Source organism: Danio rerio, chromosome 25 (assembly GCF_052040795.2).
Source record: "Danio rerio strain M-AB ecotype USA chromosome 25, GRCz13ab, whole genome shotgun sequence".
Lineage (NCBI taxonomy): Eukaryota > Metazoa > Chordata > Actinopteri > Cypriniformes > Danionidae > Danio > Danio rerio.
The window spans coordinates 6,251,519-6,279,233 of NC_141045.1; the positions used below are offsets into that span (position 1 = coordinate 6,251,519).

Below are 27,715 nucleotides of genomic sequence, written 5' to 3' on the forward strand. Positions count from 1 at the left end.
GTATATTTAAAGTATATTTGCTACTCAAAAAAACATAATTTCATCTAAAAATCCTTCACTCACCCTTGTTTCAAACCAGTGTGAGTTTCTCTCTTCCGTTGAACACAAAAGAAGATATCCTGAAGAATGTTGGAAACCAGTAACCACTGAGTCGAGCAAATTGATATTATTTCCAAAATTCTTTAATATACACCCACCGGCCACTTTATTAGGTACCGGGTTGGACCCCTTTTTGCCTTCAGAACTGCCTTATTCCTTTGTGGCATAGATTCAACAAGGTACTGGAATTATTCCTTAGAGATTTTGGTCCTTATTGACATGACAGCATCATGCAGTTGCTGCAGATTTGTCGGCTGCACATCCATGATGTGAATTATCCATTCCACCACGTCCCAAAGTATTAATTGGCCCAAAGTGTGCAAAGAAAATGTGCCACACACAGCAGCCTGACCCATTGATAGAAGGCAGGATGGATCCATGCTTTCATGTTGTTGTCACCATATTCTGCCCCTACCATTTGAATGTCGCAGCAGGTATCGAGACTCATCAGAGCAGGCAAGTTTTTCAAATCTTCCATCGACCAATTTTGGTGAGCCTGTGTGAATTGTAGCCTCAGTTTCCTGTTCTTAGTTAGGAGGGTCACCCCGGTGTAGTCTTCTGCTGCTGTAGCCCATTTGCCTCAAGGTTGGACGTTGGACAAGATGCTCTTCTCCATACCTTGGTTGTAACGAGTGGTAATTTGAGTTACTGTTGCCTTTCTATCAGCTCGAACCAGTCTGGCCATTCTCCTCTGACCTCTAATATCAACAAGGTTTTTGTGCCGACAGAACTGCCGCTCACTGGATATTTTCTCTTTTTCTGACCATTCTTTGTAAATCCTAGGGATGGTTGTGCATGAAAATTCCAGTAGATCAGGAGTTTCTGAAATATTCAGACCAGCCCATCTGGCACCAACAACCATGCCACGTTCAAAGTCACTTAAATTACCTTTCTTGTCCTTTCTGATGCTCGGTTTGTACTGCAGCAGATCATCTTGATCATGTCTACATGCCTACATGCATTGAGTTTCTGCCATGTGATTGGCTGATTAGAAATGTTCTTTAACGAGCAGTTGGACAGGTGTACCTAATAAAGTGTCCGGCAAGTGTATTTTCTTTTGTGTTTTCAACACTGAAAAAAAAAACAAGTCAAATTGCTTTAAAACAAAGTAAAAAAAATGGGAAAAAAAAATAATTTTTAGGGTGAACTATCCCTTTAATGTTTAACTTGAAGAGCGAGAGCTAAAAAAAGGCTTCTAGATGTAAACAAACATTTAATATGTCCTTTTAATGCTACTATCTATTTAAAAACTCACACAATAGTAAAAAGGCCACCGAATTATACTAATAATGTAATAGATGCTAACTGAATAAGTTCTGGTAGCATGAAATAGGATCCTTTCAGGTTTTAGATTAAGTGTGCAATCGGCTTGCCATACGGACACTCCCAATACTTTTGGTCAGGTAACACACCTGTGTCCCGGTATCTTTAAATGTCATTTGACGCTCATTGACGTTACTTTAATACGCTTTTAACGATTCGTTTCGACATTTATATGCACAAGTGTAGGACAATGTTTACAATCAAGATGTAATTTGGACAGATTTAACCATGTATGGATCCCGCAAAATTGTATTGATCTTAATTTTATTCACGGTCATCCTTCTCGCGGTATTTTATTCTGATTTTATTTGGAGTAAACCTTCAGCACACATAGTGAGGTAAGTCAACATTTTATAACACATGAGACCCTTAAAATGAGCTTGTTGCACGCTGTAACAGTGTAAAACTCTTCCCTAATAACGAATTCATTATAGTTTGACTTGGATGCGTCCTATTTTGATGCTACCGTATTGAGAATGTGTTTATTCGGGGATAAACACATTCTCAATTAATTAGGGTGTTTCTCAATTAATTCCTTTGTTAAGTTGTGAAGTATGATGACCATTAGTCATCTAGTTTTGGGCAAGTTGCTTATAATAGGCTGTAAGTATAGGTTGGCTAAGTAGTTATTACATAATTGAAATTGTATCGCTGCTGAAAAGTCCAGCTTAATCCAGCCTAGGCTGGTTGGCTGGTTTTAGCTGGTCAACCAGCCTGGTTTTAGAGTAGGTTTTGGCCATTTCCAGGCTGGTCTAACCTGGTCAGGCTAAAAAATGACCAGCCAAATCCAGCTAAAACCAGCTTGACCAGCCTGGTTTAAGCTGGATATAGCTGGTTTTAGCTGGACTCCCAGCTTGGCTAGGCTGGTCAAGCTGGTTTTAGCTGGTCATCTCACAGTCTGATCAGCTAAGACCAGGCTGGAAATAGCTGGAAACCAACCTGGAAGTGGCCAAAACCCCTCTAAAACCAGGCCTAGGCTGGTTTACACTGGATTTTTCAGCAGGGATGTGAATTACTTTTCTGAAAACTTTTTTTTAAAAAATAGGCTATCATTTTTAAAACAAACATATCTTTCGTTAACAAATTACCCCAAAAAAGAAGAAAAGTCCAACCAAGCGTGAAACATTTCAAATCAATGATGCAAAATTTCCAACCCAACCCACATTTCATCATTACCAATACATATAGTCATGTGCAATTCTTTGAATAATCGAAATAAACAAATAATGTGCAGTATGGGGAAGAAAATACAATTACCTTGCTTCTCTAAACTGGTTTATACAGAACGGTGACATTTATTTGCAAAATTATTTTGGTAGGTAGGCAGGTTGCTTTGTTTACACCCGAAGGTAGATTTGGTTTGCAGTCAAGAGTCCTCATCCATAACCACAGAAAGGAACACGCATAGTAACAACAACAAATGAACATTAAGACATAAAAAATAAACATAAAAACACTTATAAAGAATCAAAAAATAATCACTTTAAGTGTGTGTGTATTCTAAGATATACAAGTCACCGACACACCTCTGTTTCATATGTCGTATGGCTGCTGGTATTGAAACTATTTTTGTATCGTTTCGTTCTACAGCTTAATACTTGAAACCTGCGACCAGAAGGAAGCAGCTGAAACTCTGAGTGTAGACGATGAGCAGTGTCACTTAGGATTGACTTTGTGGTTCCCTTTAGCTGCCTGGTGTACACAGCCTCTAGATTGGCTAGTGACACCCCGGTCAGCTTACTGGACCACTAAACTATTTGATTTGATTTACAGCTATATTAAGTAACTGTAATTACATTATCAAAAATAAACAGTATGTCCTTTACTTCACTCAGTAGATAATTTACAGTCGCTTTATATCTCATTACACCCTTTAAACATTAATATTCACTACATTCTCTGAATTTGATGCATCCCAGACACCAATGTTTTAACATTTTACAAAAAAAATAAAATAAAAAATCTCTGTGTAACTATGTGAGGATAAATATAATGATTTTTTCAAAAGCACACTAGGAGAGTGTATACTTGGCATTTCGTCACCTTGGATTTTTAAGGTTCTCTCTGTGTTCTGAATGATCTTGAGATATTGAGCTTCAATGTTTTTGGATTCTCTAGCAAACAGTATGTGTGTAACATTCATTCATTCATTTTCTTGTCGGCTTAGTCCCTTTATTAATCCGGGGTCGCCACAGCGGAATGAACCGCCAACTTGTCCAGCACATTTTTTTACGCAACGGATGCCCTTCCAGCTGCAACGCATCTCTGGGAACCTGTGTGTAACATTTGTTTTTTAAATAAAAAGTCTTAAAATGTAAAGAATTTACAACAAAGCATCCCATAATGTAAATAAGTTGCCATTTAATAAGAATATGTCAATAACTCAATTTTGAAAAAAATGTCAGATAGAACCTTACAAGCCTTCTCATATAGTCTGAGGGCTTGAAGCTGGAAAATGACCCATGACTGAACAATGAAAGTGGATTGTAATGAGTCATGTTAATACATAAAAAAGAACGTAAGTAGATATGTCTTGTCACAAGGTGATTAAACAATTCAGAAGGTAAAGCACCAGTAAAACATTATTTTACTTGAGTTGTACCTATTTAGAGCTGAAAGGGCATCCGCAGTGTAAAACATGAGCCATAATAGTTGGTGGTTCATTCCGCTGCGGCGATCCCTGATAAATTGTCGCCACTGACTTGCATGGTTTGGGACTTGTGGAGCTAAATATCGATGGATTTGCTCCTTAGTGTTTGGACTTTAAAATAAATCACACTGAACTAAACTGAACTTCAACTCTGAAAACTAGACCGATATAGTTTCAGCTTACTAGAACTTCTATGTTAAGCTGCTTTGACACAATTTACATTGTAAAAGTGCTATAGGAATAAAGATGAATTGAATTGAATTGAATAAAATCAGGGACTAAGCTGATGGAAAAATGAATGAACAGTTGTGCCATCCACAATCATCCTGCTACTCAAAGTAGGCCAAGTTTCGATCTTCGGCGAGTCAAGAGGTGGTAAATATGTGAGATTTATTGGATTTATTGCGTCTTAGTTGTGTCTGCTATAGCATTTTTTTTTTTTTTAAATTGAGGTTAACTGGCAAAATCCTTAATGGACCTTATCACAAATGTTATGTTATTTTATGTACTTAAAGTTACTTTTGCTGCTTGTTCAAACTACTTATAAATAAAAGTTGAACCAACACAATTTGTGAAGTTTATTTATAAACTAATTTCGAGAGGATCACGTGCTTATGATTGCTAGCAGCTGGATCCGAATTATTCAATTTTCAATGCACAAATCAGACGACTCCTAAACTACAACAAATACCCTGGGTTACATTCCACTGCTATCTTCGTTTTGAAGAGTCCCCCCCTTCCACCCCTACTCCTCCTCCTTCCTAGTGACACGGTGGCCCAGTGGTTAGCACTGTTGTCTCACAGCAAGAACATCTCTGGTTCCAGGCTTTACCAAACCAGCAGACGTTTCTGTGCGGAGTTTGCACTCTCCCCGTGCTCACGTGGGTTTCCCTCGGGTTTCCCGGTTTCCTCCCACCATTCAAAAACATGCAACTTAAGTTAATTGACTAATCCAAATTAGCACCATAGGCATGCTTCTAGTATGTAGTTATCTCTCAAGAGCAATCACTTACTGTTCATTTATTGCTACAGCAGGGGAGTTCTCGAGATCTACCTGAGCTCAAACTCCCCTCCCACCTTGCAATGGGAGGGAGCCCCGGGCTCAAAGTTCTTATAAGCCCAGGGCTCTTTCCCGGGACAGCATTCCAAACAAGCTTATAATTAATCATCAGCTAAGTGTGAACTCTTGAATTAAGGTTTTTTGGGACAGCCTAATTGTTTTATGTTCAACCAACTTAAATTTGGAAAAAACAATTAAGTTAACGTAATTGAATTGTGTTGGGAAAACAAGAAGGAATTATGTGGAACCCAGCGATTATTATTATTTTTTATTTTTATTTATTTATTTTTTTGCAGTGTGGATAGTTCACCCAAAATTAAAAATCAAGTCATTTAAGTAGAGCAGCTACCAATGTGTAATGACACCATTTTGTTTCAAGCAGTTTGACCAATGAAATCTAATGACTATTCGCAATTTTTTGATTTAGTGGTTAATGTTGTACGATCTTATTGGTATAGTGTAAACAAAATGCTGGGTTCCACACAATCGTTTTGTGTTGGGGCAACATGAAGGAATTAAGTAAAACTTATTAATTTTACGATTTACAGTTTTTCTCAGTGGCTTTGGTGCATTTCTCACAACACTATTTACATTTGCACAACAGTTAATGCATTTCTCAAAACAATTAGTCATTTGTGCACATCACAGTAGCAGTTTCTCATTCCTTCCAACACATTGCAGATGCTTTTAGACATGCATCAACTGCTTTCATACAACTCTCTGCTGTTTATAACATTATCAATTGCTTATGACATGTCAGTCAAAATGAACTAAACTTGTGAATGCTGAATAGTCACTCCATATAAAACTAATAGTCCTTGTTTCATTACTTGAGTCATTACATACAAAAATGTTGAACTAGTGTCAAAATCTGTCTAGCAAATTTTATAAAAAAAAATTGTAAATCATTATTTTCCTAGGTTCCGTTCCAATATGTCCTGCATTATTGTTTACAGTTGTGCACAGCTCTACCCAAAGGAAGTTTATGCTTGTTGTAAATAAGGGTGTATTTATTCTTTTGCACAATGCTGTGAATAAACTAGAATTGTAAAGAGCATGTGCAGTAAAAATGTGAAACATACATATTCAGTGTCTTGTACTCAGATACCACACATAATGCAGTAATGTCTGTCTTTACTGTAGTTTTCAAATGGCTGTGCAAATAGTATAAAGTGCTGTCTTGAGCATTTTCAGGAAGTATCACCAAAATCTGACTTTTTTGCATTGAAAAAATGTACAGAGTAAAAGTGTCATAATGAAAACATGACAAAGCCATTTGACTATCTTGTTCATAAACAATGGTGTCAGGACTTTTCATTTTGATGACACTGACACTTTGATTGACATCAATACTTGCTTATGAGGAATGAACTATCCATTTTGAGCATGTCACATGCTTTTGCAGGTTATCAGCTAGGTTTTGCAGTTTGCACTAATTGTTTTGCAGTTTGCATTAACTGTTGTGCAAATGTAAATAGTGTTGTGAGAAATGCACCGAAGCGACTGAGAAAAACTGTAATTTATTTAGTTTAATTACAGTTTTTCTAGTTTGCTTTGACCTGGTTAAAGAAACTAGGTTCCTCTTCATTTTCATTATCACTATCCCAGCAGAGCAGAGGACAGGTCTTGCAAATGTGTAAACCCTTTCTCATTGGGTTGACACATTTTCCCCACCATTTTTCCAAACAGTTAACACAGATGTCATTCAAGCAGTCCAAACTCCATTGTTTTAGTTATGATAACCAAACAGAAACCATCTATTCCTAACTATTAAAAACTACCAACATCAGAATGAAATTACTGAAGCACCGGTTTGACACTCCTTCACACAAATCTTCAATTAGCCATCATTCTGCAAACCTTATAAAAACGATGGAAGATCTGTGTTGTTCTGTGCCAGCATTGATGGAGGAGGTCAATATGGCTATGTCCTATACTCCCAATAGATTTGACTGTATAGTTTACATGTGTTTTCTCTAATATTTACAGTATTTTATTACTTTTGTCTGTTTTTTTTATACAGTATTTCAGTTTTCAGCCACAGTTTGAAAAATGTCATGAATTCAATATATATTCAATCAAAGCACATCTTATTCTTGATCTAATTCTTTGCAAAAAGGTGAATTTGACAGCCCAAATAGAGACAACAAATGTCATTGGCTATAAGCTACAATGGCAAGCAATGGTGGTGCATTTTGAGTTCTGTATTTTGTATTTTGTTGTCCATTGTGTAATGATTAATTGAAAGAGCTCATATACTTGTTTGCAAATTGTGTAGTTTGAAGGTAAAACTAGCTTTTGTTGCATATGTTAAATGTTTTGACACGATATGTGCCTTTTGCAAGCAAAATGAGTCATTTTGATCATGAGTGCCGCTGTTTAGGCCTGTGTGTTAACTGTTTTGAAAATGTGGAGTTTCAGTTGACAACTGCATCCAAGCAATCGAGAAAAACTGTAATTTCACTAACATTATTGTGTTATAATAATAGTATTATTAAAATGTTCATGTGATTTACAGCTGAAGTCATAATTATTAGCCCCCTTGAATTTTTAGTCCCCCTGTTTATTTTTCCCCCAATTTCTGTTTAACGGAGAGATGATTTTGTCCACACATTTCTAAACATAATAGTTTTAATAACTCATGTCTAATAACTGATTTATTTTATCTTTGCCATGATGACAGTAAATAATATTTGACTAGATATTTTTCAAAACACTTCTATACAGCTTAAAGTGACATTTAAAGGCTTAACTAGGTTAATTAGGTTCACTAGGCAGGTTGGGTAAAAAGACAAGATATCGTATAACGATGGTTTGTTCTGTAGACAGTTGAAAAAATTAGCTTAAAGGGGATAATAATTTTGACCTTAAAACGGTTCGTAAAAAATTAAAAACTGTTTTTTACTAGCCAAAATAAAACAAATAAGACTTTCTCTGGAAGAAAAAATATTATCAGACATACTGTGAAAATTTCCTTGCTCTGTTAAACATCATTTGGGAAATATTTAAAAAAGAAAAAAAAAATCAAAAGGTTAATAATTCTGACTTCAACTGTATGTATAATACAGCTTGTAAAGTAAGATTTTCTTTTAGTAGATATATTATATGAGAGACTTGGTTTGTTTTCCAAATAAGTAGATCTAATAGGATTTGCATTGCAAACATTAAATAAACGTTTAAATGTATAATGTTTTATTTAAGTTATTAAGTTTTTAGTTACGATACTCCTAAAAGTATTCCGCATAAATCCACAGATGTTTTACAAAATTCTCAGAAGGAATAGCAACAAATGTCTGCAGATTCTATCTGGCCCTACTCTTGACCATGCTTTTGTTTAAAATGCATATGTTTAAAAGTCTTAAAAGCATTCATTGCGATAAGTTTTGATGCTATGTCAAAGAAAGCCACAGCTGCTGTGTTTAAATTTTAATTTTTGACGCTTAAACGGCACACCTAACATCCTTCCCACCTTAAAAGTAATATAATACCATGGTGTGGGAAGATATTTGACACTATATTCCCCACTGCTCCAGTTTCATTGGAACACAAACAACACGCCCATGTAAATTGTACTCAAATTTGTGTTTTCAGGACATTAAGTTACAGCAATTCTTCAAGGACGCCCAACTTCCCCAGACCAAAGTAAGTAGATTCATTTCACAGTAATGTTTAACTCACTTCCTTGTATTATTTACAGTTTGGCCTCACAGCAAGAAGCCAGTTCGAACCCCTGCTGGGTCAAGTGGCATTTCTGTGTGGAGTTTGCAATTTCTCTCTGTGTTAGCATGGGTTTCCCTCCAGATGCTCCACAGTCCAAGCACATGCGCTATAGGCGAATTGAATAAACTAAATTGGCCGTACTGTATGTGTGAATGAGTGTGTATGGGTGTTTCCCAGTACTGGGTTGTGGCTGGAAGGACATCCGCTGCATAAAACATATGCCGGAATAGTTGGTGTTTCATTCCACTGTGGTGAATCCTAATGAATAAAGGAACTAAGCTGAAGGAAAATGAATGAATATACTGGTGGCTCAGTGGTTAGCACTGTCGCCTCACGCAGCAAGGTCGCTGGTTATATACAGTCTATTAATTTATTAAACAATTTTAAAACTGCTACTTTTGCTCGATTATAATTCTTGAGTTTTTTTGTCATCCCTGCTCAGTATAGGGCCTTTCCGCAATGACAATCCAACAGCTTGTTCCTGTCAAAAGACAGATCCGGCAAACAAATATGTGTCAAAAGACGAACTGGAGGAGATGCAGAAACGCCGTGCGGAAGAGTTCAGACAACACCAGATCAGGTTTATTACCTTTCACACTGATTTCAGCCAAATCACGCACACACACACACACACACACACACACACACACACACACACACACCCTAATTTTAATAGAGCTTTTGACAGAAACATTGGTGTCTTTTTCAGGACGGGCAGAGAAAATGACGTGCTTATTCTGGCTCCTGCAAACACTCCACTCCAGTATCCAATTAAAGGCTTCAGAGTCACTCCTATGAATAAAACACGCATTCCTGGTGAGTCATTATTGACCGTCTGAAAAGCTTTCGAAATTTCCCTTATGCTTGTAAAAATATTTGTAAAAGCTTAAAAGTTGTGGAAAAGTATTAGTTTAAAATGGCTTTTATCTTAAGATGTCATTTATTTTCGTGACGCAATGCAGAATATCAGCATCATTAATCTAGTCTTCCGTATCATCATTTGTCAATCATTCTTATAGGCTTAAGGAACGTTTATTATAATTTTTTTAATGTTGTATTTGTGGAAACCATTATAGGGTAGGTATGAAAGACATTAAAAAATAACATTTATTCAACAATAAAAGATCTGATAAATGGTGTTTTTTTTTAAACTGTCACAAAATACAAACTTTTATTTTGCACAATTATTTTTGTACAAAATAGAGGTTTTAATTACCATTATATATGTGCATTTACTATAAACACGCCATGTCATAAAGCGCGAATCATCTCAAACTGGTTTCTTGAACATAAAAAAGAGTTCACTGTACTCAAATGGCCTCAACAGTCACCAGATCTCGATCCAATACAGCACTTTTGGGATGTGGTGGAATAGGAGATTCACATCATGGATGTGCAGCAGACAAATCTGCAGCAACTACATGATGCAATCATGTCAATATGGACTAAAATTTCAGAGGAAAATCTTCAGTACCTTGTTGAATCTATGCCATGAAAGATTAAGGCAGTTCTGAGGGTAAAGTGGGTCCAACTTGGTACTAGTAAGGTGTACCTAAAAAAGTGGCCAGTGAGTTTGTGTGTATGTGTATATATATATATATATATATATATATATATATATATATATATATATATATATATATATATATATATATATATATATATATATATGCATACATGTATGTATTAACTTTTAAAACATTTACAAATGTATTTATATCTATTTTTGAATTATATAGTTACTGCTATGTAACTATGTAATCATTAAACAGCACTAATAAATCTATTTGAATATATTTTATATAATGTATAAGATCAAAATGACAACTGTTCTTTTTATTTTTTGTTTCACAATATTACTGCTGACCAAAGACACTGTTAAAGTTTTTCGACAGTGTTTATTTTGATGTCACAGAAAAGCCTGACATTTAACACAATAATGCATTTTTTATTTATATTAATGAAAGCTATGTGTCATCATTATAGGTCTAGCGCTGCAAACAGAAGCAAGACCCATTTACAAGGTTTGTCCAGCTGAATATAGTTCTCTCTCTAAAGGTGGTGGGTTTGTTCAATCACCAAATTTATCACTGGCTTCTGAGTTTCCTTCTTTTATCTGCTGCTTTGTGAACTTTTGATTGTTGCAAACATGTACTTTTCACACTCAGTTGGTACATTTTCAAAACTTTTAGTACTTTTAGCACTTTTTTCAAGCAATTTAGCTTAGTTTCAATTGTTTTAGGGTATAGGCAGAAGTATGCAAAAGGACTTTTAATTTTGCAGGGACCTGGGTCAAGCGCTTCCGGTGAACTGTATGTAGTTACAAAATCAGCTCTTTTAAGGTGTTTTTTCTTTAAAAACCAACAGTCTCAACTGTCTGATTGAAATGCAATATAAAGTGGGTCTCAGACCAGACAAGATGCAACTCATTAAACAAAATTTTCCCCGCCATGTCTTTAAAATATGAAAGTTTATTTTACTCCAGTATTTTCAATGGAGTTTCTGCGCTTACCTGCTGATCCTGACATCCGCGCGCATGTAAACAGCTTTTCATATCATTTTACGCTTTAACAACAAAACGAATGCTGATTGTATTTTAATCACAACATTGATGGTATAAAATGTGATGGTATATAAAAGGTGTGTAAATGACTCGATTTGTCTTTTGATCAAATTTGCATGCTTTATAAAGCTGTAAAGTGCTATAACTGCTATAAATTGCTGTAAATGCTTTTGTCAGTTTGTCTGAACATAAGTGTAATATTTGCTGTGTTTACAGTAATATTCATTAATCATTAAGGGCGATTAGAAAGCTGTACTTTGTATCATTTGCTACTGTTTGTTACAAGCACTAGGTTAAAACACGTAGAGGTACGGTACAGTTCGGTTTGGTATGCTTTTATGGCCGTTTCCACTAACAAATGGTACCTAAAAGCGAATCGTACCGTACCACTTTTTGGGTACCGTTTTCAAAGGGTACCTAGCACAACAACAGGGTACCAAAAAGCGGAGCAAGACGTGCAGCTGAGCGCTATTGCTTTACGATACGGCACTGCATACACAAGCAGGAGAATGAAAACTTAGGAAACGCCATTTTTTAATACAAAGCCGAGACATTACACCGTAATATTCTATGCATATATTAACGAGCCATGGTTGACCCAAGCTCAAACAAACCTTGTCGTTGTCTTGATGTACAGCCACAAAGCCAAGAAGAACAAAATCTTCCGTGTCCTGTTGTTGTTTTATGAGGCCGTCTAAAAGTGTGAGCGGTTTTACTTTCACCAGGGAGCTCGCGATCGCTCATGTGCACGTCTATATTTTAAAAAACGAGCTTCTTAAGCTGATGATAATAACGTGCGCATGATTATTGAAGCGCTTCTGACATCCGATCCTTTCAGAAACGGACAAATGCGAGAGTGAAGCTCGAAAAAACAAAGGAGAAGCCAAAAAAACAAAAAAAAAACAAAGGAGCAAATGATTCCTTCAGCAACCTAAAAGATGAACAAACTGCCATGTTTATCATTGCCTTCTGGACTTCTCCACACCATAACTCTCCCCCAGATGTGGGAAAGACAGTGAAGGTGGACTCATCAGAGAACAATACAATTCAAGATTTTCGCTGCTGGTACCATTGATGCAGATGTTCGGCATTGACATGAGTGATCAAAGGTTTAGCTATAGCAGCCCAGCCATGTATATTGACCCTGTGGAGCTCCTGACAAACAGTTTTGGTGGAAACAGGAGAATTAAGGTGCACATTGAATTCTGCAGTGAGTTGGGCAGCTGTGGTTTTGTTTTTTTGGATACAATCCTGGTCAGCACCCGGACATTCCTTTCAGACAGCTTCCACTTGCATCCACAGTTCCTCCTGTTGGATGTGGTTCATCCATCTTGGTGGACATTATTCTGGACACAGTGGCTCTTAATACATCAGAAAGACTTGCTGTCTTGGTTGCAGATGCGCCAGCGAGACACGCACCAACAATTTGTCCTCTTTTGAATATGTCACCCAAAATGTTGTGTGCATTACAATATTTTAAGAAGAGATTATGAAGTGTGTATGAATGATATTTCAAGAAGAGAATCTGATATGATATGAGAATTTGATACTCATACTGGTGAAATGTGCAGTCAATGAAGATTGACTACCAGGCTGGTCAAATTTAGACATGACACCTCCAACGCTAAATTGGCCAGTGTTTAAGTTTCATTCTCCAATCCCTGTATATTGTTTTATTAAAATTATCAATCAAATTCAAAGAGAGTTTTTCTTAACCACCCATAATGCAAGGCGATTTTCCGCTTGTTTAGTAAATCCCAAATTAAGTGTATATAATGAGTGTATGTGATCTGAAATGTCTCCAGGTGTCTCTAAGGGTGCAAAAGGGGCTTCTCTCAGTGCTGGATGTCCAGTTCGGACAACAGGTGGACGGACAAAATGAGAAAGAACTAAGCATCTCCTCTAGCAGCCTAAAACAGCTGAACGAGCTCCTTAGCAGACTGACCTACACCAGCACCGTCTACCACATCAAAACACAAGACCTCGGTATGGAACATTTCACATATAGAGGCATTTTTACCAATAAACCTGTTTGATGGAACACAAAAATGGGACGTTTTAAAGAATGTGAAGTGTATATTTGACTAAATAATTTGTACTTTAAAACGACTAGAAAATCAAAGTAAAAAAGGCTTCACACGGACACACCAAACAGACAAAAACTGAATGAAATGAGAATGTACATCATAGGTGTCAAAGTCAATTCCTGGAGGGCCGCAGCTCTGCACAGTTTTGCTCCAACCCTGATCAATCAAAACTGATCCACCTAATCAAGGTGTTCAATACTCTTTTGAACACCTTGACTATTTTTATCTGCTGTGTTGGATTAAGGTTGGAACAAAACTGTGCAGAGCTGCGGCCCTCCAGGAATTGACTTTGACACCTATGATGTACGTTTTGCATCTGCATGAAGAGGATCCACCTTATCCCTCCATACCTACAGGGGGCAGTATAGTATAGTGGTTCCACATAGGAACTAGTGCTGCACACATACAGAACATAAACAAAAGTGTTTTTAGTATGTCTTGCTGACCACAGAGGGATTCACTCATGTAAATATGATAATCAAGTATTTAAGAAATGCAACAAAATGTCAGCCGGCTTGTTTGTGTTCGTCTGTTTAGTTTCGTCACTTGTTTAGTTGCTGAACAGCCAATCAGAACTCTCTCTTTCATGGTAGGCGATGCCAATTCTACTACTATGTGTTTTGTCCTATTTTTAAGTCATTCATACTGGACAAATTTTGCAAATGGGCGAATAATATCTGATTTATGATGATTATTTTATCTTTATTTTTGCAAAAAATGCACTTTATATATGTTTATGTCCACAGCGTATTTCTCTTTTGAAAACCATGAGGTCATATTCCCAATTGAGATCAGACGTTTGTCAGTTCCTGTTTTGTTTGACCCAGGGAAAGGTGAGCTTTAACTTATTTAATATACATTATCTTCTCAAAAGTGTTGTTTTATATACTTCAGTGGGATTTATTGTTATTAATTAATGTGCTTTTTATCCATTTTATCAGTGTTAGTTTTTTTTATATTTAAATTTTGCTTGATGTTTTAGGTTTAGTACTTTTAGTATGTCAATTTATTTAATCTGTCAGATTCCTAGCTGCATTTCTAGTTATTGTTTCCTTTTTATTTAATATGCACACTCGATTTAAGTCCATATTTGTCCAAATTATTTAGATATTTTTAAATACTTTGTTTAATTTCTGTGAATGAATAAATCAAGAAAGCCTTATATTTTGATTTATTCATTACAGTTGAAGTCTGAATTATTAGCCCCCCTGTTTATTTTTTTCCCCAATTTCTGTTTTACAGTGAGAAGATTTTCTTAGCATATTTCTAATCATAATAGTTTTATTAGCTCATTTCTGATAAATGATTTATTTTATCTTTGCCATGATGATAGTACATAACATTTTACCAGAAAATTTATCAAGACACTTCTATACAGCTTAAAGTGACATTTAAAGGCTTACCTAGGGTAATTAGGTTAACTAGGGAGGTTAGGGTAATTAGGCAAGTAATTGTTTAACGAGGGTTTGTTCTGTAGACTATCAAAAAATATATGGCTTAAAGTGGCTAATAATATTGACCTTAAAATGGTGTTTAAAAAATTTAAAACTACTTTTATTCTAGCCAAAATAAAACCTATAAGACTTTCTCCGGAAGAAAAAATATTATCAGACATGCTGTGAAAATGTCCTTGCTCTGTTAAACATCATTTGGGAAACATTTAAAAAAGAAAAAAAAATTCAAAGGGGGGCTAATAATTCTGACTTAAACTGTATGTAAAATCTAAATGTGTGCTTGTGTATTTCTGAAAGTATATGATTTGGTTTTTCATGTACTGTTTTAGTTGTATTTATGTTTCATATTGGGTAGCCACTAGCTAGAGTGCAAATCCATCGAATGAAACAGCCAAACACAGTTTAATACATTGACATTCGCTACAATGTAAATTGGATAGATCTTTTGAAGTGGTTATGTGGTTGTCCCACCCCTACACACACACACACACATACACATGTATCATCAGATATGTGCCCCACTCACACATCAGAGCAGGCTGACACAGTGTTGCCAACTATTTCCAATGAAAAGTAGCTAAAGTCTGCCTGAAAAGTAGCTAAATGTTGCCAGATTATTATTTATTACTCAGTTATTTACTCTACTGAGTGAAGCCTGCAGCCACTGCTCTTTTGAGTCACTTTTTAAAAATTGCTAAAAGTGGCCAAATGAATGTTAAAAATTTCTAAATTTGTTGCTAGGTGCTTTTTGAGAAAAAAAAAAAGTTGCTTGGGTAGTACAAAAAGTTGCTAAGTTGGCAACACTGTGCTGACAGAGATCTCAATTATATATATTAAATATATACAAAAATAAACAAACCCAATATTGGATTATTTTTTTAATGACACTTTTTTTACCCAACAATTGGGTTTGTCCATAATTTGTATATTAATCTATTTTATTTCATTTTTTTTTCAAATAATGAAAATTATTTATATTTTTTAAACACATTTAGATAACTGTAAATGAAAAAAGTCAAGAAAGCCTTTTATAATAGGTTGATAATTGGGACCAAAATGATGTGGGAAAGCCATTTAATGGCAGAATAAAAGCTCAGAATTGCTAAATAAAAGTAAAAAATGATTGTAAGCGCAATGCTCTGAGATTCTTCTGTTTTTTCACAGCAAAACACAAGTATTGGATCAAATAATTTTATAAGTTTTGAGAAAAGTCATTTTAGGCAGCAGATATTTAGTAAATGACCCTGTATAATTCTACAGGGACTGGATTTTACTCTTTGTATTATGAACATAATCGTCATTTTGATTCCATAATAATGTCTCCTTCTCTCCGTAGATGTGAACTCACAGGTGACCGTGCTAATTAAAGCATTTTTGAGATATAAAGAGCTGAATGTCCTCATACAGAGCATCCGCTCGCACTATCCCAAAATCAAGATCATTGTTGCTGATGACAGTCTGGAACCAGAGAAGGTGAAGGGTGAAAATATCGAGCATTATATAATGCCACCGGCGCAGGTACTGTTAACATGAGGCTTTTAAAATCTGATGTTGCCTTAGAACAGGTTTTCATCGGTTAAACCTGTTTTTCAGGGTTGGTTTGCAGGCAGAAATCTGGCACTGTCGCAGGTCACCACAAAATACTTCCTGTGGGTGGACGATGACTTTGTGTTTCTAGAAAACACAAACATCGAGAGCTTTGTGAAGATTATGGAAGCCAATCCTGAACTAGATGTGGTATTTATGTCAACTTGATCATTTTGATGAACTAATATAAATGTTGTTTTCTACAATATGGCTGAAGTTTTTTTGTATGTATTATTTTTGTATTATTTTTATTATTGTATTATTTCTCTAATATCATTGCATAATTTTAACTGATTATATCTGAATATACAAAAAAAGTTCTGCTTATTTTAAGTCTTTTGTATTTTGATTTATGTATATAAATATATCATCATACCCCTTCAAAAAAATCATCATAGCCCTTTGAAATAATCACTTTATTCGCTATACACCCTGAAATCAAATCAAATTTCATATAACATTTCCAACCCTTGAAAAGTTTAGTAGCCTTTCTTCTAACCTTTGCCTTTGTACAACTTTATCCCGAACGCCTTCAAACAGCAGTGTGTAATGTTAGTAAAAGCATATATTTTCATGGGGTATGATGATTTTCTATAGGCAGTGTATATGTGTGTTTGTTAATGAAAGTATATGATTTATGTACGTGGTTTTTCATTTACGGTTTTAGTTACGTGTTGATTCTTTTGATTTTTTTTTGGGTAGTCACAAGCTAGAACGCAAATCCATAGAATGAAACCAACACTTGTAGATTATATACAGTTGAAGTCAGAATTATTAGCCGTCCTTTTGATTTTTTTTTTACTTTTTAAATATTTCCAAAACGATGTTTAACAGAGCAAGGAAATTTTCACAGTATGTCTGATAATGTTTTTTCTGCTGGAGAAAGTCTTATTTGTTTTATTTCAGCTAGAAGAAAAGCAGCGTTTAATTTTTTAAACACCATTTTAGGGACAAAATTATTAGCCCCTTTAAGCAATTTTTTTTTTTTTGATAGTCTACAGAACAAACCATCGTTATATAATAACTTGCCTAATTACCCTAACCTGCCTAGTTAACCTAATTACCCTAGTTAAGCCTTTAAATGTCACTTTAAGCTGTTTAGAAGTGTCTTGAAAAATATCTAGTAAAATATTATTTACTGTCATCATGGCAAAGATAAAATAAATCAGTTAATAGAAATGAGTTATTAAAACTATTATGTTTAGAAATGTGTTGAAAAAAATCTCTCTGTTAAACAGAAATTGGGGAAAAAATTAAACATGGGCGAATAATTCAGGGGGGCTAATAATTGTGACTTCAACTGTAGGTTTTTTGCAGTTGTTATGTGTTTGTCCAACACAATCTCATGGCAATTCATAACTTTTTCATTTAGTGGCTAATTCGTATGATCTAATTCGTATATTTTAGTATGATTTGCTCATTCCCAAACGATGGTTGGGTTTAGGGGTGGGGTTAGGTGCCACGCCTCCTTTTTAAAATCATACAATTTCATACGACTGAACTCGTACAAATTCGTACGAATTAGCCACTAAACTGGCAAAACATAAAATATTTACGTTTTTTTTCTCGTGAGATCAGGCTGGATTGTCCCACCCCTACACACCCACATTATCGGTTATGTGCTCTACTTACACACACCAGAGCAGGTCGACAAAAAAATCAATTAATATATAACACTGCATTTTATTGTCAGTAATGGTAATAGTGTTGTAACGGGGGAAACAGTAATTTATTTGATTACTCATTACTGAAAAAAGTAATTCCGTTAGTAGCATCGTTCATTATTATTGCTGTTATTCACATAACTGGTCTTAAGTATCATGGGGCAAGCATGTGATGACTCATTGGTCGAGAAAAGTACTGTTAAATTTATTTAATCCTGAACCATTGCACCTCTAATCTACACCAGGGTTGCACGATACTGGAATTCGGTACCAATTGATACTGAAATATTAAAAGCGTCAATTTTCCGATAACATTTGAGCGCTGTTAAGTGTTCTTAAACTGCGCTGATTTGCCATTGTGTTTACATGCTCAACAGAAATGACTGTGATTGGCCATAAAGGTCATCAGTTCACCAAACTCACCGCTGTTTCCTGAGTGTAACCTCAGATACAGGGACACTGGAGCGTTTTAAAGTCACGATTCATCAGCGGATCGCTCGTATGTCAGCTTATAGACAAATCAGCTGATCGACGTGTTTTTAAAATGCTCCAGTGTCCGTGTATCTGTGGTTACACTCGGTAAACAGCGGTGACTTCGGTGAACTGATGATCTTTACAGCCAGACTTGGGCTGCGCCCGAAACTGCATACTTCCATACTATATAGTACGCTAAAATCAGTATGTGAGCCAAGTAGTATGTCCGAATTCATAGAATTCGAAAAACAGTATGCGAGAAGTACCCGGATGACTTACTACTTCCAGCAAGTTTCTGGAGTGTGCATCCCATGCATGCTGCGCTATCACATGATGCCCCGTGAGCGAATTAATGAATGGGAGTAAAGCGACGCAAATTACGCAGGTAGGTCACGTCAAAATTGCGGATGTAGTACGTCTGAATTCCATTCATACTTTTCACATTAGTACGGTATAGAACGTTCTTTTCTAACGGCTGAGTAGTACGTTTAAATTCAAATGCAGTACCTACTGAGTAGTAGGCGGTTTCGGATGCAGTCATTTCTGTTGAGCACATGAACACAATGGCAAATTAGCAGTGTTTAAGAACATTCACAGCAGCGCTCAAATGTTAGTGGGAAATGGTCGTTTTTAAAATCTTACTACCGATTGGTACCATATGTTAGTATAGTGACAACACTATATTGTACACAAATAACACGACACATGAGAAGTCATGAACCTTTCTCAGCACATGAACACATTCAAACACACACCAAGCCAGTTCATAATGCAAAATACAACTTTTGAAATGTACGTATGTGAATTGAACAACGGAAGTCGTATTAAATGGTTCAATATTATATCGAGCAGCCTATGGCTTTCAATATCAGGTGCATGAGAAAAACACAGATAATAAACTAATATATTTCCTATAATAATACTTGATTGGTTTTATGGTTGACAGCAGCACTAATTAAAAGGATTTTCCACACAAAAATACAATTTCATATTAATTTACTCACCTTAAGGTGATTTTGTTGAGCATGGAAGAATGTTTTTAGCTGAAACTGTTGTTCTTGTTGATTCATTAAATGCAACAACAACCAACACTTTAAAGGTCCAGTGGAATTAAAATGATGTTTTTTAGATTTTAGTAACTGTATGTTAGTCTTCTAGGATATTTATAACCTAGTGTTCTCCAAAACAATGACAAAATTTGTGTTTAGAAGATATGAAACAGATATAAAGATGTAGGGCTCTATTTTGATGGTCCATGCGCAGAGCGCAAAACGCAGGGCGCAAACGCTTTCAGGGCGTGTCAGAATGCATTTTTGCTAATTTACGGATGGGAAATGCGCTTTGCGCCAAGGCATCTACTGCGTGAGAATGAGAGATAATAGAACTACTTTCACATTCGCTCTTGGATAGGGAAACCTTTACGCACAGACATCAATTAGCCTATAAATAATTAATTTCATTTGTTAAGCGCAAAGATTTGTTTCAAAACTATTTCTAAATTCAGTTCTAATTTCCAGCAAACGAATAAATGAACAATAATGACCAAGTGTGGTCAAAATACTGAGTTATTTCCAAATACACCTGCTATGCCCCATATGGTCTAAAACCTGACAGGTGGGCAAATCTAAGCTTGTTTTTAATAAAACAAATATAAATATGGATATAATAAATAATACTGCTAATAATAATAACATTATACAAAAGCAAATTGTTATGAATGAACTGAAAAAGCCTCCCGAGATGAAGAAGACATAAAAGCAGTGGTTTTTCATATTTATGTAGGCTAGAAAATAATATGTTTTGTAATATTTTAATCCTTTATATTTATATTCTATATCTATTCTTATTATATCCTATATATATCCTAAATATTTAAATGTTTTCATATGTAAAGATATTTGCCTATTGCTCTCTTGTGCGTATTAAGCAGTGTGTAAGCGAGGCGCAACTCTGCGCTGGAGTTTAGACCGGGTTAGTTTTGGTCTAATGAAAAATCTATTATAGTTTCTCAAAATAGCGACGCACCAGCGGTCCGCCTCAGAACACCTTCCTTTTTAGACCAGAACGCCTATGGGCGCACATATGAGCGCTAATGCATTTGTTATTTAAACAGCATAGCGCAACGCCTCAAAACGACTCTTGCGCCAAGCTGAAACTACCAAAAGACTATTGCGCCGCGTCTAGCGCCACACTGCGCCGGGTGTATGATAGGGCCCGTAAAGCGAATAGTTTGTCACTTCCACCTAAATGCATCAACTTTTTATTTGATGTGCTTGACAGAGCTTGGCAGAGCTATGATTAAAACAACACGCTGTTGTCTGCTTTTTAAAAAATTATGTCAAACATTGAATCAAAAGTGCACATTTCAAAGCACTTTACGGGACCTTTAAGAGTCAAAATAAAAAAAATACACACACAGAGGTCTTAAATTGCAAGAAAAAAGTGCTAGTCAGTGCTAGAAAATTAGCATTATTACCTTACCTCTCATTTTTATAATCAATAAAGTATTAGCTACTACAGTCTTTTTAAGCCACATTTCGATGATGATTGGTGTGTGTGTAGGGGTGGGACAACCACATAATGACTTTTTCAAAGTAACATGCCCAACACTGCAAAAGACTTCTCTAATCAACATTATAGCAAATGACAACAATGTTGAACTGTAGATATATTGAATTGAAGCCTTGACTGGATTTTTCGCTTCTTTGCAGATTTTGAATCGTTCATTAGCATTTGTTGTCCCTCAGGTTGGTGGTCAAGTAGAATCGAACCAGTTTTCCTTCAGGCTGGAGTATGAGGAGGGCAGCAGCGATGAAGGCGGTTGTATCACACGTGTAATGCAGACCAGGGCACCTCTGCCAGGGTTTGACGGCTGCTTTTTCGTAGACGGAGTCGTCAACTATTTCATGGGTCGAACGGAGGCTGTGCGGAAGGTCGGATTTGACCCATTCCTCAAAAGAGTGGCTCACACCGGTAAGTGTTGACAGATCACGACTTAAGCATTTACAAGAGGTCAAACAATGGCTTTCTACTTATCACATTCTGGGGGAAGTACAGCAGGGGAAATAAATATTGAGCACGTCACCATTTTGAAGACATATTGCTAAAGGTGCTGTTGACTTGATATTTTCACTAGACGTTTATAACAACTAAAGAAATCCATATATATGCAAAGAAAACAAAAGTAATTAGTTTACAAATGAAGCTATGTGTAATAAAATGAAATGATACATGGAAAAAGTATTGAACACATGAAGAAAGGAAAGTGTATTTAGGCAGTGAACGCCCAGACAGCAGCTGAAATCTCTCAGTAGTTCTTCAGTTCTCTGCCCTTCCTCAGTGTAATGGCTCGTTTCCACTGACTGGTACAGTACGGTACGGTTCGGGTCGGTACAGGTCACCTTTATCAGGCTTGCGTTTCCACTACCAAGGGTACCCTTTTGGTGGGCGTGGTGTATGACAAAGTTTCAGTCGACGTCATTTTCGCTCGAGAAAATGTCTGCAATAAAGCTGCACAGGTCGCTCACATATCATATGAAAAGCACTTACAGAACAGGTCGCTCACAAAACAGATGCTTTACACACATAAATACTTGTGTATAAATGTTTATTACTAACTTTTCTATAAACAGGAGTTGATTACAACTGCAGATCAATGACGGTGTGAAATAGCCTACTGTAACGTCTGTAATTATATTAAATAAATAAATAAATGAACATATATGAACACATACAGACACTTACAGTCTCCGATATGTTACCAACTACAGAAGAACTACAAAAAGCAGACATTTTGTTGTTAATTAGGTTCAAAACAACACAAAGTATAGCCTACAGTCAGTGAAAACCTCTCATCTGTGTCTGTAATCTTCAGCAGCACATGTAGCCTCTGTTAGAGAGTCATTCGATCATTCCCAGTTCATATTAGTCCAAAAGGTGATGATAAAGATTAAAACAAGGCAGTTTGTTCACGTTTGCTGAAGAAATAACGTGCTCCTTGGCTTCGCCTTTTTTTCCAGCGCTCCACTCCCGCGTTTGTCCTTTTCTTTCTGAAAGTGTCACTCGCGTTTGTCAGCTTCTCACAGGATCGGTTTCCAAAGCTTGTCAATAATCAAGCGCATGTTATTATTATCAGCTCAAGAAGTTTGTTATTTCAGATAGAGATGCGCGGCGAGCGCAAGGAAGAAAGCGAAACCACTCGGGCTTCAGACTGGCTCGTTAAAAACTACGCGGCACAGGGTGATTCTGCTCTTCTCCATGGCTTTGTGGCTGTTTATCATGACGACGACAGGGTTTGTTTGCGGGATCGACCATGGCTGCATATGTATTTATAATTCCGCTGTAATCTCTCGCTGTGTATTTCAAACATGGCGGGTCCTTTGTTTACATTCTGGCTTGTTGAGTCTACGAATGACGTATCTCTGTAAACCAATAGCGTTCAGCTGCGCGTGTAGCTCCACCTTTTGGGACCCTTTCTGCAGTTTGGGACCCTTTCGAAAGGGTCCCGAAAAAGTGGTACGGTACGGTTTGGTTCTGTACGCCTTTTGACAGTGGAAACGGCCATAAAAGCGTACCAAACCGAACCGTACCGTACCGTACCACTCAGTGGAAACGGGCCATAAAAGAATATCAGCTGCTTCAGGCCAACATTTACATTATCAGGAGGATGAAGATGGAAATTTCAGCAAGACGTTGATCCAAAACACAGCCAAGGAAACTCTCAAATGCTTTCAGAGAAAGAAAATCAAGCTGTAGAATGGCCCAGCCAATCACCTGACTCTAATCCAATAGATGATAGAAATTAAAGATCAGATTTGATAGAGGAGGCCCACAGAACCATCAAGATTTTTCACACTCTGTTGAAAAACTCACACCTAAGCAATGCATGTGACTTAACTCTAAGACTTTTATATAAAGTATTAAATACATTTCAGAAGTCATTTCATTGTTATTACAGATTATTTTCATGTATGTATTGTTTGGGTTTATACCAAAATCTGGTTCAATTCCATGTCAACATCTCCTTTAGAAAAATGATTCCCAGGAAAAAAACATGACATGTTCAAAACTTATTTCCCCCACTGTATGTGCACAGAACAAGCAATCACAATTTATTGATCAGCTTTATAACTACGTAACTGACCGGTTACTGGAGCCAATTCATACTTTTATGGTGAATAATTAATAGACTTCCCAGCTGAAATAGCTATTTTTTTCCCAACCATGTACAGAATTCTTCATTGACGCACTTGGGGATTTATTGGTCGTCACCTGCAAAGATCTCAAGATCGGACACCAAAAACACAGTAACACGAACAAATACTCCTCCTACAGGCATCCCTCAAAAAGTGACTCGAATGCAAAAATGACCCACCATTTCTTCAAGAATCATCTAAAATGCATCAAATACTAAGGCGGCGTTCTTCAAAGTTAACGAAATACCTTGTTTTTCTGGTATGTTTTTAAAGACTATTCGAAACGTTAACAGGTAAGCTGACTGCTTTGACTTCAATATGTTGAATGTTGAAATTTTGGTTGTATCTACTGAGTAATCTGATTACTAAAGCTGTTGAAGATCATGGGTAATGGGTGAGTGAAATTGTAAAGGGTTTTGTTTATTTCTCTTTAATTCAAATGTTATTTATATGGGTTCTTTGTTAAGTGGAGCAAAAACATTTAATTATGTGCACATGTAATTATGTGGTTGTTAAAGTAGAGAATGAGGTGAGGTTGAAATGAGGGCTGTTGAAATAAGTTTACAAACCTTCTGGGTTTAAAAAAACATTTGCTCTCATGCGATTCTCAGCTGCTGCATGCATATAATGCACAAACTCGACTGGTTAAACCAGTTATTAAATGTATGACCTGTTGCCCACTTTGCTGCTTGTTTTTAACTGCTTTATATAAATAATTTATAAAAGTATAAACCACCAGCAGAAAAGTAAAAAAAAACAAAACTGTTAAACGGAAACATTAATCAAAACAAAGAAAGGATAAAAGAAGAAACTGCATTTCGGTTTACATGCTTTATTTATAAGGATCGCCAGTCTTTCACAAACAGTCCTTTGCAACCAAGGCTCATTTTGAAAACGTACCCCTATATACATTTCTCGAGAGCGCCAAATACAGCCGAGGATCTACTTTTTTTGGGGAGTTTTTGTTTTCACAAATCCACCAAAGGCCGCTGTGTATGCTTTTTAAGATCTCAAATTTCTCTCGCGAGTGCCATTTGCGCCTGCTTTTCTTGTGGAAATCCACCAGAAGTCGCTGTAGATTGTTTCACTGCCTGACGCACCCTCCTCCTTCCCTAAACCCAACCAATAATGTTTTCAAAAGCACCAATTGACCTGTCCACCCTATTCCCTAAACCCAACCAACAGTTTTCAAAAGATATCCAGAAAAAGCCCTCGCCTGATTTTTACCATGTTTTCAGCTTTTACCGCATTCTCACCCTGTGATTTATTTGTTTATTTTATTGTTTGGACTCTGTTTTTCTCTGCTTTCTGGAAGCGTTCTTCACCAGACTTGAATCCCGTCATCGTGGTTAACTCCTTTCTGTGTCTCAAGTTCTGGACAAATGTAACGACGGGAAAGCTGTCCACATGGAGGTAAGCGGTCGGAAGGAAGGAACGCCGTCATACCGCCCTGTAGCATACGTTTTAAAGACGAAATGCAGCCATGCACACCTCTGGCTACATAATTTATAATCTCCAGAAATGTCTATAACGCCATGTTTTCAGAATGAGCCTTTGTTGGTTCTTTGTTTTGCTCTTCACTGGTTTTGCATTGTTGCCACATTTATTTATTATTTTTTTGTTATGCCAATAAAGAGTTCGTGCTTTGTTGTCAGTTTTTTGAGAAAATAAAGATTTGTTTTTTTTTTGTAGTCAATGGCAAATGATTTAGCACCGGCAATGTGAATATATGTCACTTGTACAGTCAAACCGATCTGCTTCTCCTTTATTTTAACAATTTAATTTGACCGTTTATACTTTTCTTGTTCACAATCACAGATATTTTAAGTGAGAGTTTTCGAACTTGTCAGAGTTTTTTTTTTTACGACTGAGAGATTACTGCAAATTCACTACACATCTTTTTAGTTGATGATTGATTATAAGCTCATAAGATCCTTGAGCCTGGGGCTCCCTCCTGTTTGCAGGGTGATGGGGAGTTTGAGCTCAGGTAGATATTAGAACTCCCCTGCTGTAGTAGCTAATGAACAGATAGCGATTGCTCTTAAGAGATAACTGTTTACTAGGTGCATGTCTATTGTGCTGATTTGGATCAGTTGATTAACTTAAGTTGCATGTTTTTGAACGGTGAGAGGAACCCGGGGAAACCCACGTGAGCACGGGGAGAATGTGCACAGAAACGTCGGCTGGCTTGGTAAAGAATAGAATGAGTGATGTTCTTGCTGTGAGGCAACAGAGCTAATCACAGGGCCATCGTGCCACCCATCTAAGGAGGAGGAGGGGGCAATCTTCAAAACAAAGAGGGCTTTTTAATGGAACTTGGGGTATTTATATTGTCTTAGGAATCGTCTGATTGGCGAATCATAAATTGAATAGTGCGGGACCAGCTGCAAGCAATCATAAGCATGTGATCCTCTTGAATGTTTATAAATAAACTTCACTTCTCATTGGAAAAAAAAGCTATTTTGGTCCATTTTGTGACATATAGGAGAAAGGTATGCAGTGTTGCCAACTTAGCGACTTTATCGATAGATTTAGCGATTTTTCAGACCCCCCTAGCGACAAATTTTCAAAAAAGAGACTATCGACAAATCTTGTGACTTTTTTGTGTGTTACTGGAGATTTTTATAGACTGTCATTCGTCCGTACTGTACCGTCCCTACTCTTGTCAACAAGCTGCGGGTGATGCCTCCGGCCCCTCCCCATCTCAGAGCACTGACAGGCGGCCCAGTCCTCGTACAGCAGCCTCTCCCACCTACAGCCTGACAGCAGATCACCTCTCTGCGTACCGACGGCAAATGATTTAGCACCGGCAATGTGAAGATATTTCACTTCAAACCGACAGTCAAACCGATCTGCTTCTCCTTTATTTTAACAATTTAATTTAAACGTTTATTTTTTTTCTTGTTCACAATCACAGATATTTTAAGTGAGAGTTTTCGAACTTGTCAGAGTTTTTTTTACGTCTGAGAGATTACTGCAAATTCACTACACATGTATAAAGATATGATGTATTCAAACAGCAATAAATTTAGTTAAACTGACATGCTAACATAAAGTGTTGCGCAAATATAAATCCCCTTTATTGACCAGAGGCTGTTAAACACAAAAAAAGGGTCAAATGTGATGACATCAGTAATATGCCAATTAACGTATGATGTCATCTAGTGACTTTTCAGGCAGAGCTTAATGCTTTTTCATTGAAAATAGTTGGCAACAGCGAAGGTATGCCACTTATCATCGCTCCTCATCATGTTCTGGTCATAGCGCTGTCAAAACTGAATTTTCAGGTTTCAACTTTTAGATTCCAAGGGCTCAGTGGTTAGCACTGTTGCCTCACAGCAAGAAGGTTACTAGTTTCTAGTTCCGGTTGGGTCAGTTGGCATTTCTGTGTGGAGTTTGCATGTTCTCCCCGTGTTGATATGGGTTTCCTCCGGTTTCCCCAACAGTCCAAGCACATGCCCTATAGGTGAATTAGATTAACTAAAATTGGCCGTAGTATATGCGTATGTGTGAATGAGAGAGTATATGGGTGTTTCCCAGTATTGGGTTGCAGCTGGAAGGGCATCCGCTTCGTGAAACATATTATGGAAGAGTTAGTTTAGAGTAGTTCATTCCGCTGTGGTGAGCCCTGATGAATAGGGACTAACCTGAAAGAAAATGAATGAATGATTACTGTTTTTTTTTCTTAATGACATGCACAGATGAATTGTTCACCGCAAAACTAACAACGTGAGCTAGCAAAATCAATATGGTTAGTTTTGATTTCATGTGTACTTTCAGTTTTCACGATGTTGTTATTGGTTTACTGGATTTATTGTTGGAATTTATCAGAGGCAGTT

At 36.6% G+C, this 27,715-nt stretch overlaps 1 protein-coding gene across 2 annotated transcripts; it reads left to right on the forward strand.

Moving 5' to 3' along the window:
• Positions 1-1,481: 1,481 nt before the first annotated feature.
• Positions 1,482-25,567, forward strand: zmp:0000001331. 2 transcript variants are annotated; one of them, XR_015526002.1, is made up of 12 exons: positions 1,482-1,760; positions 8,724-8,774; positions 9,295-9,432; positions 9,562-9,668; positions 10,839-10,876; positions 13,221-13,401; positions 14,249-14,335; positions 16,293-16,474; positions 16,550-16,693; positions 21,429-21,654; positions 23,913-24,169; positions 25,192-25,567. XR_015526002.1 is itself a non-coding variant. In XM_087311539.1 (11 exons), exons 1-11 carry the CDS (start codon positions 1,651-1,653, stop codon positions 24,092-24,094), a joined length of 1,446 nt encoding a protein of 481 aa, XP_087167665.1. In that variant the 5' UTR covers positions 1,482-1,650; the 3' UTR covers positions 24,095-25,567. The 2 variants fall into 2 exon arrangements, 1 of the variants encoding a protein (XP_087167665.1); XM_087311539.1 differs by having other exon boundaries at positions 23,913-25,567.
• Positions 25,568-27,715: the final 2,148 nt, after the last annotated feature.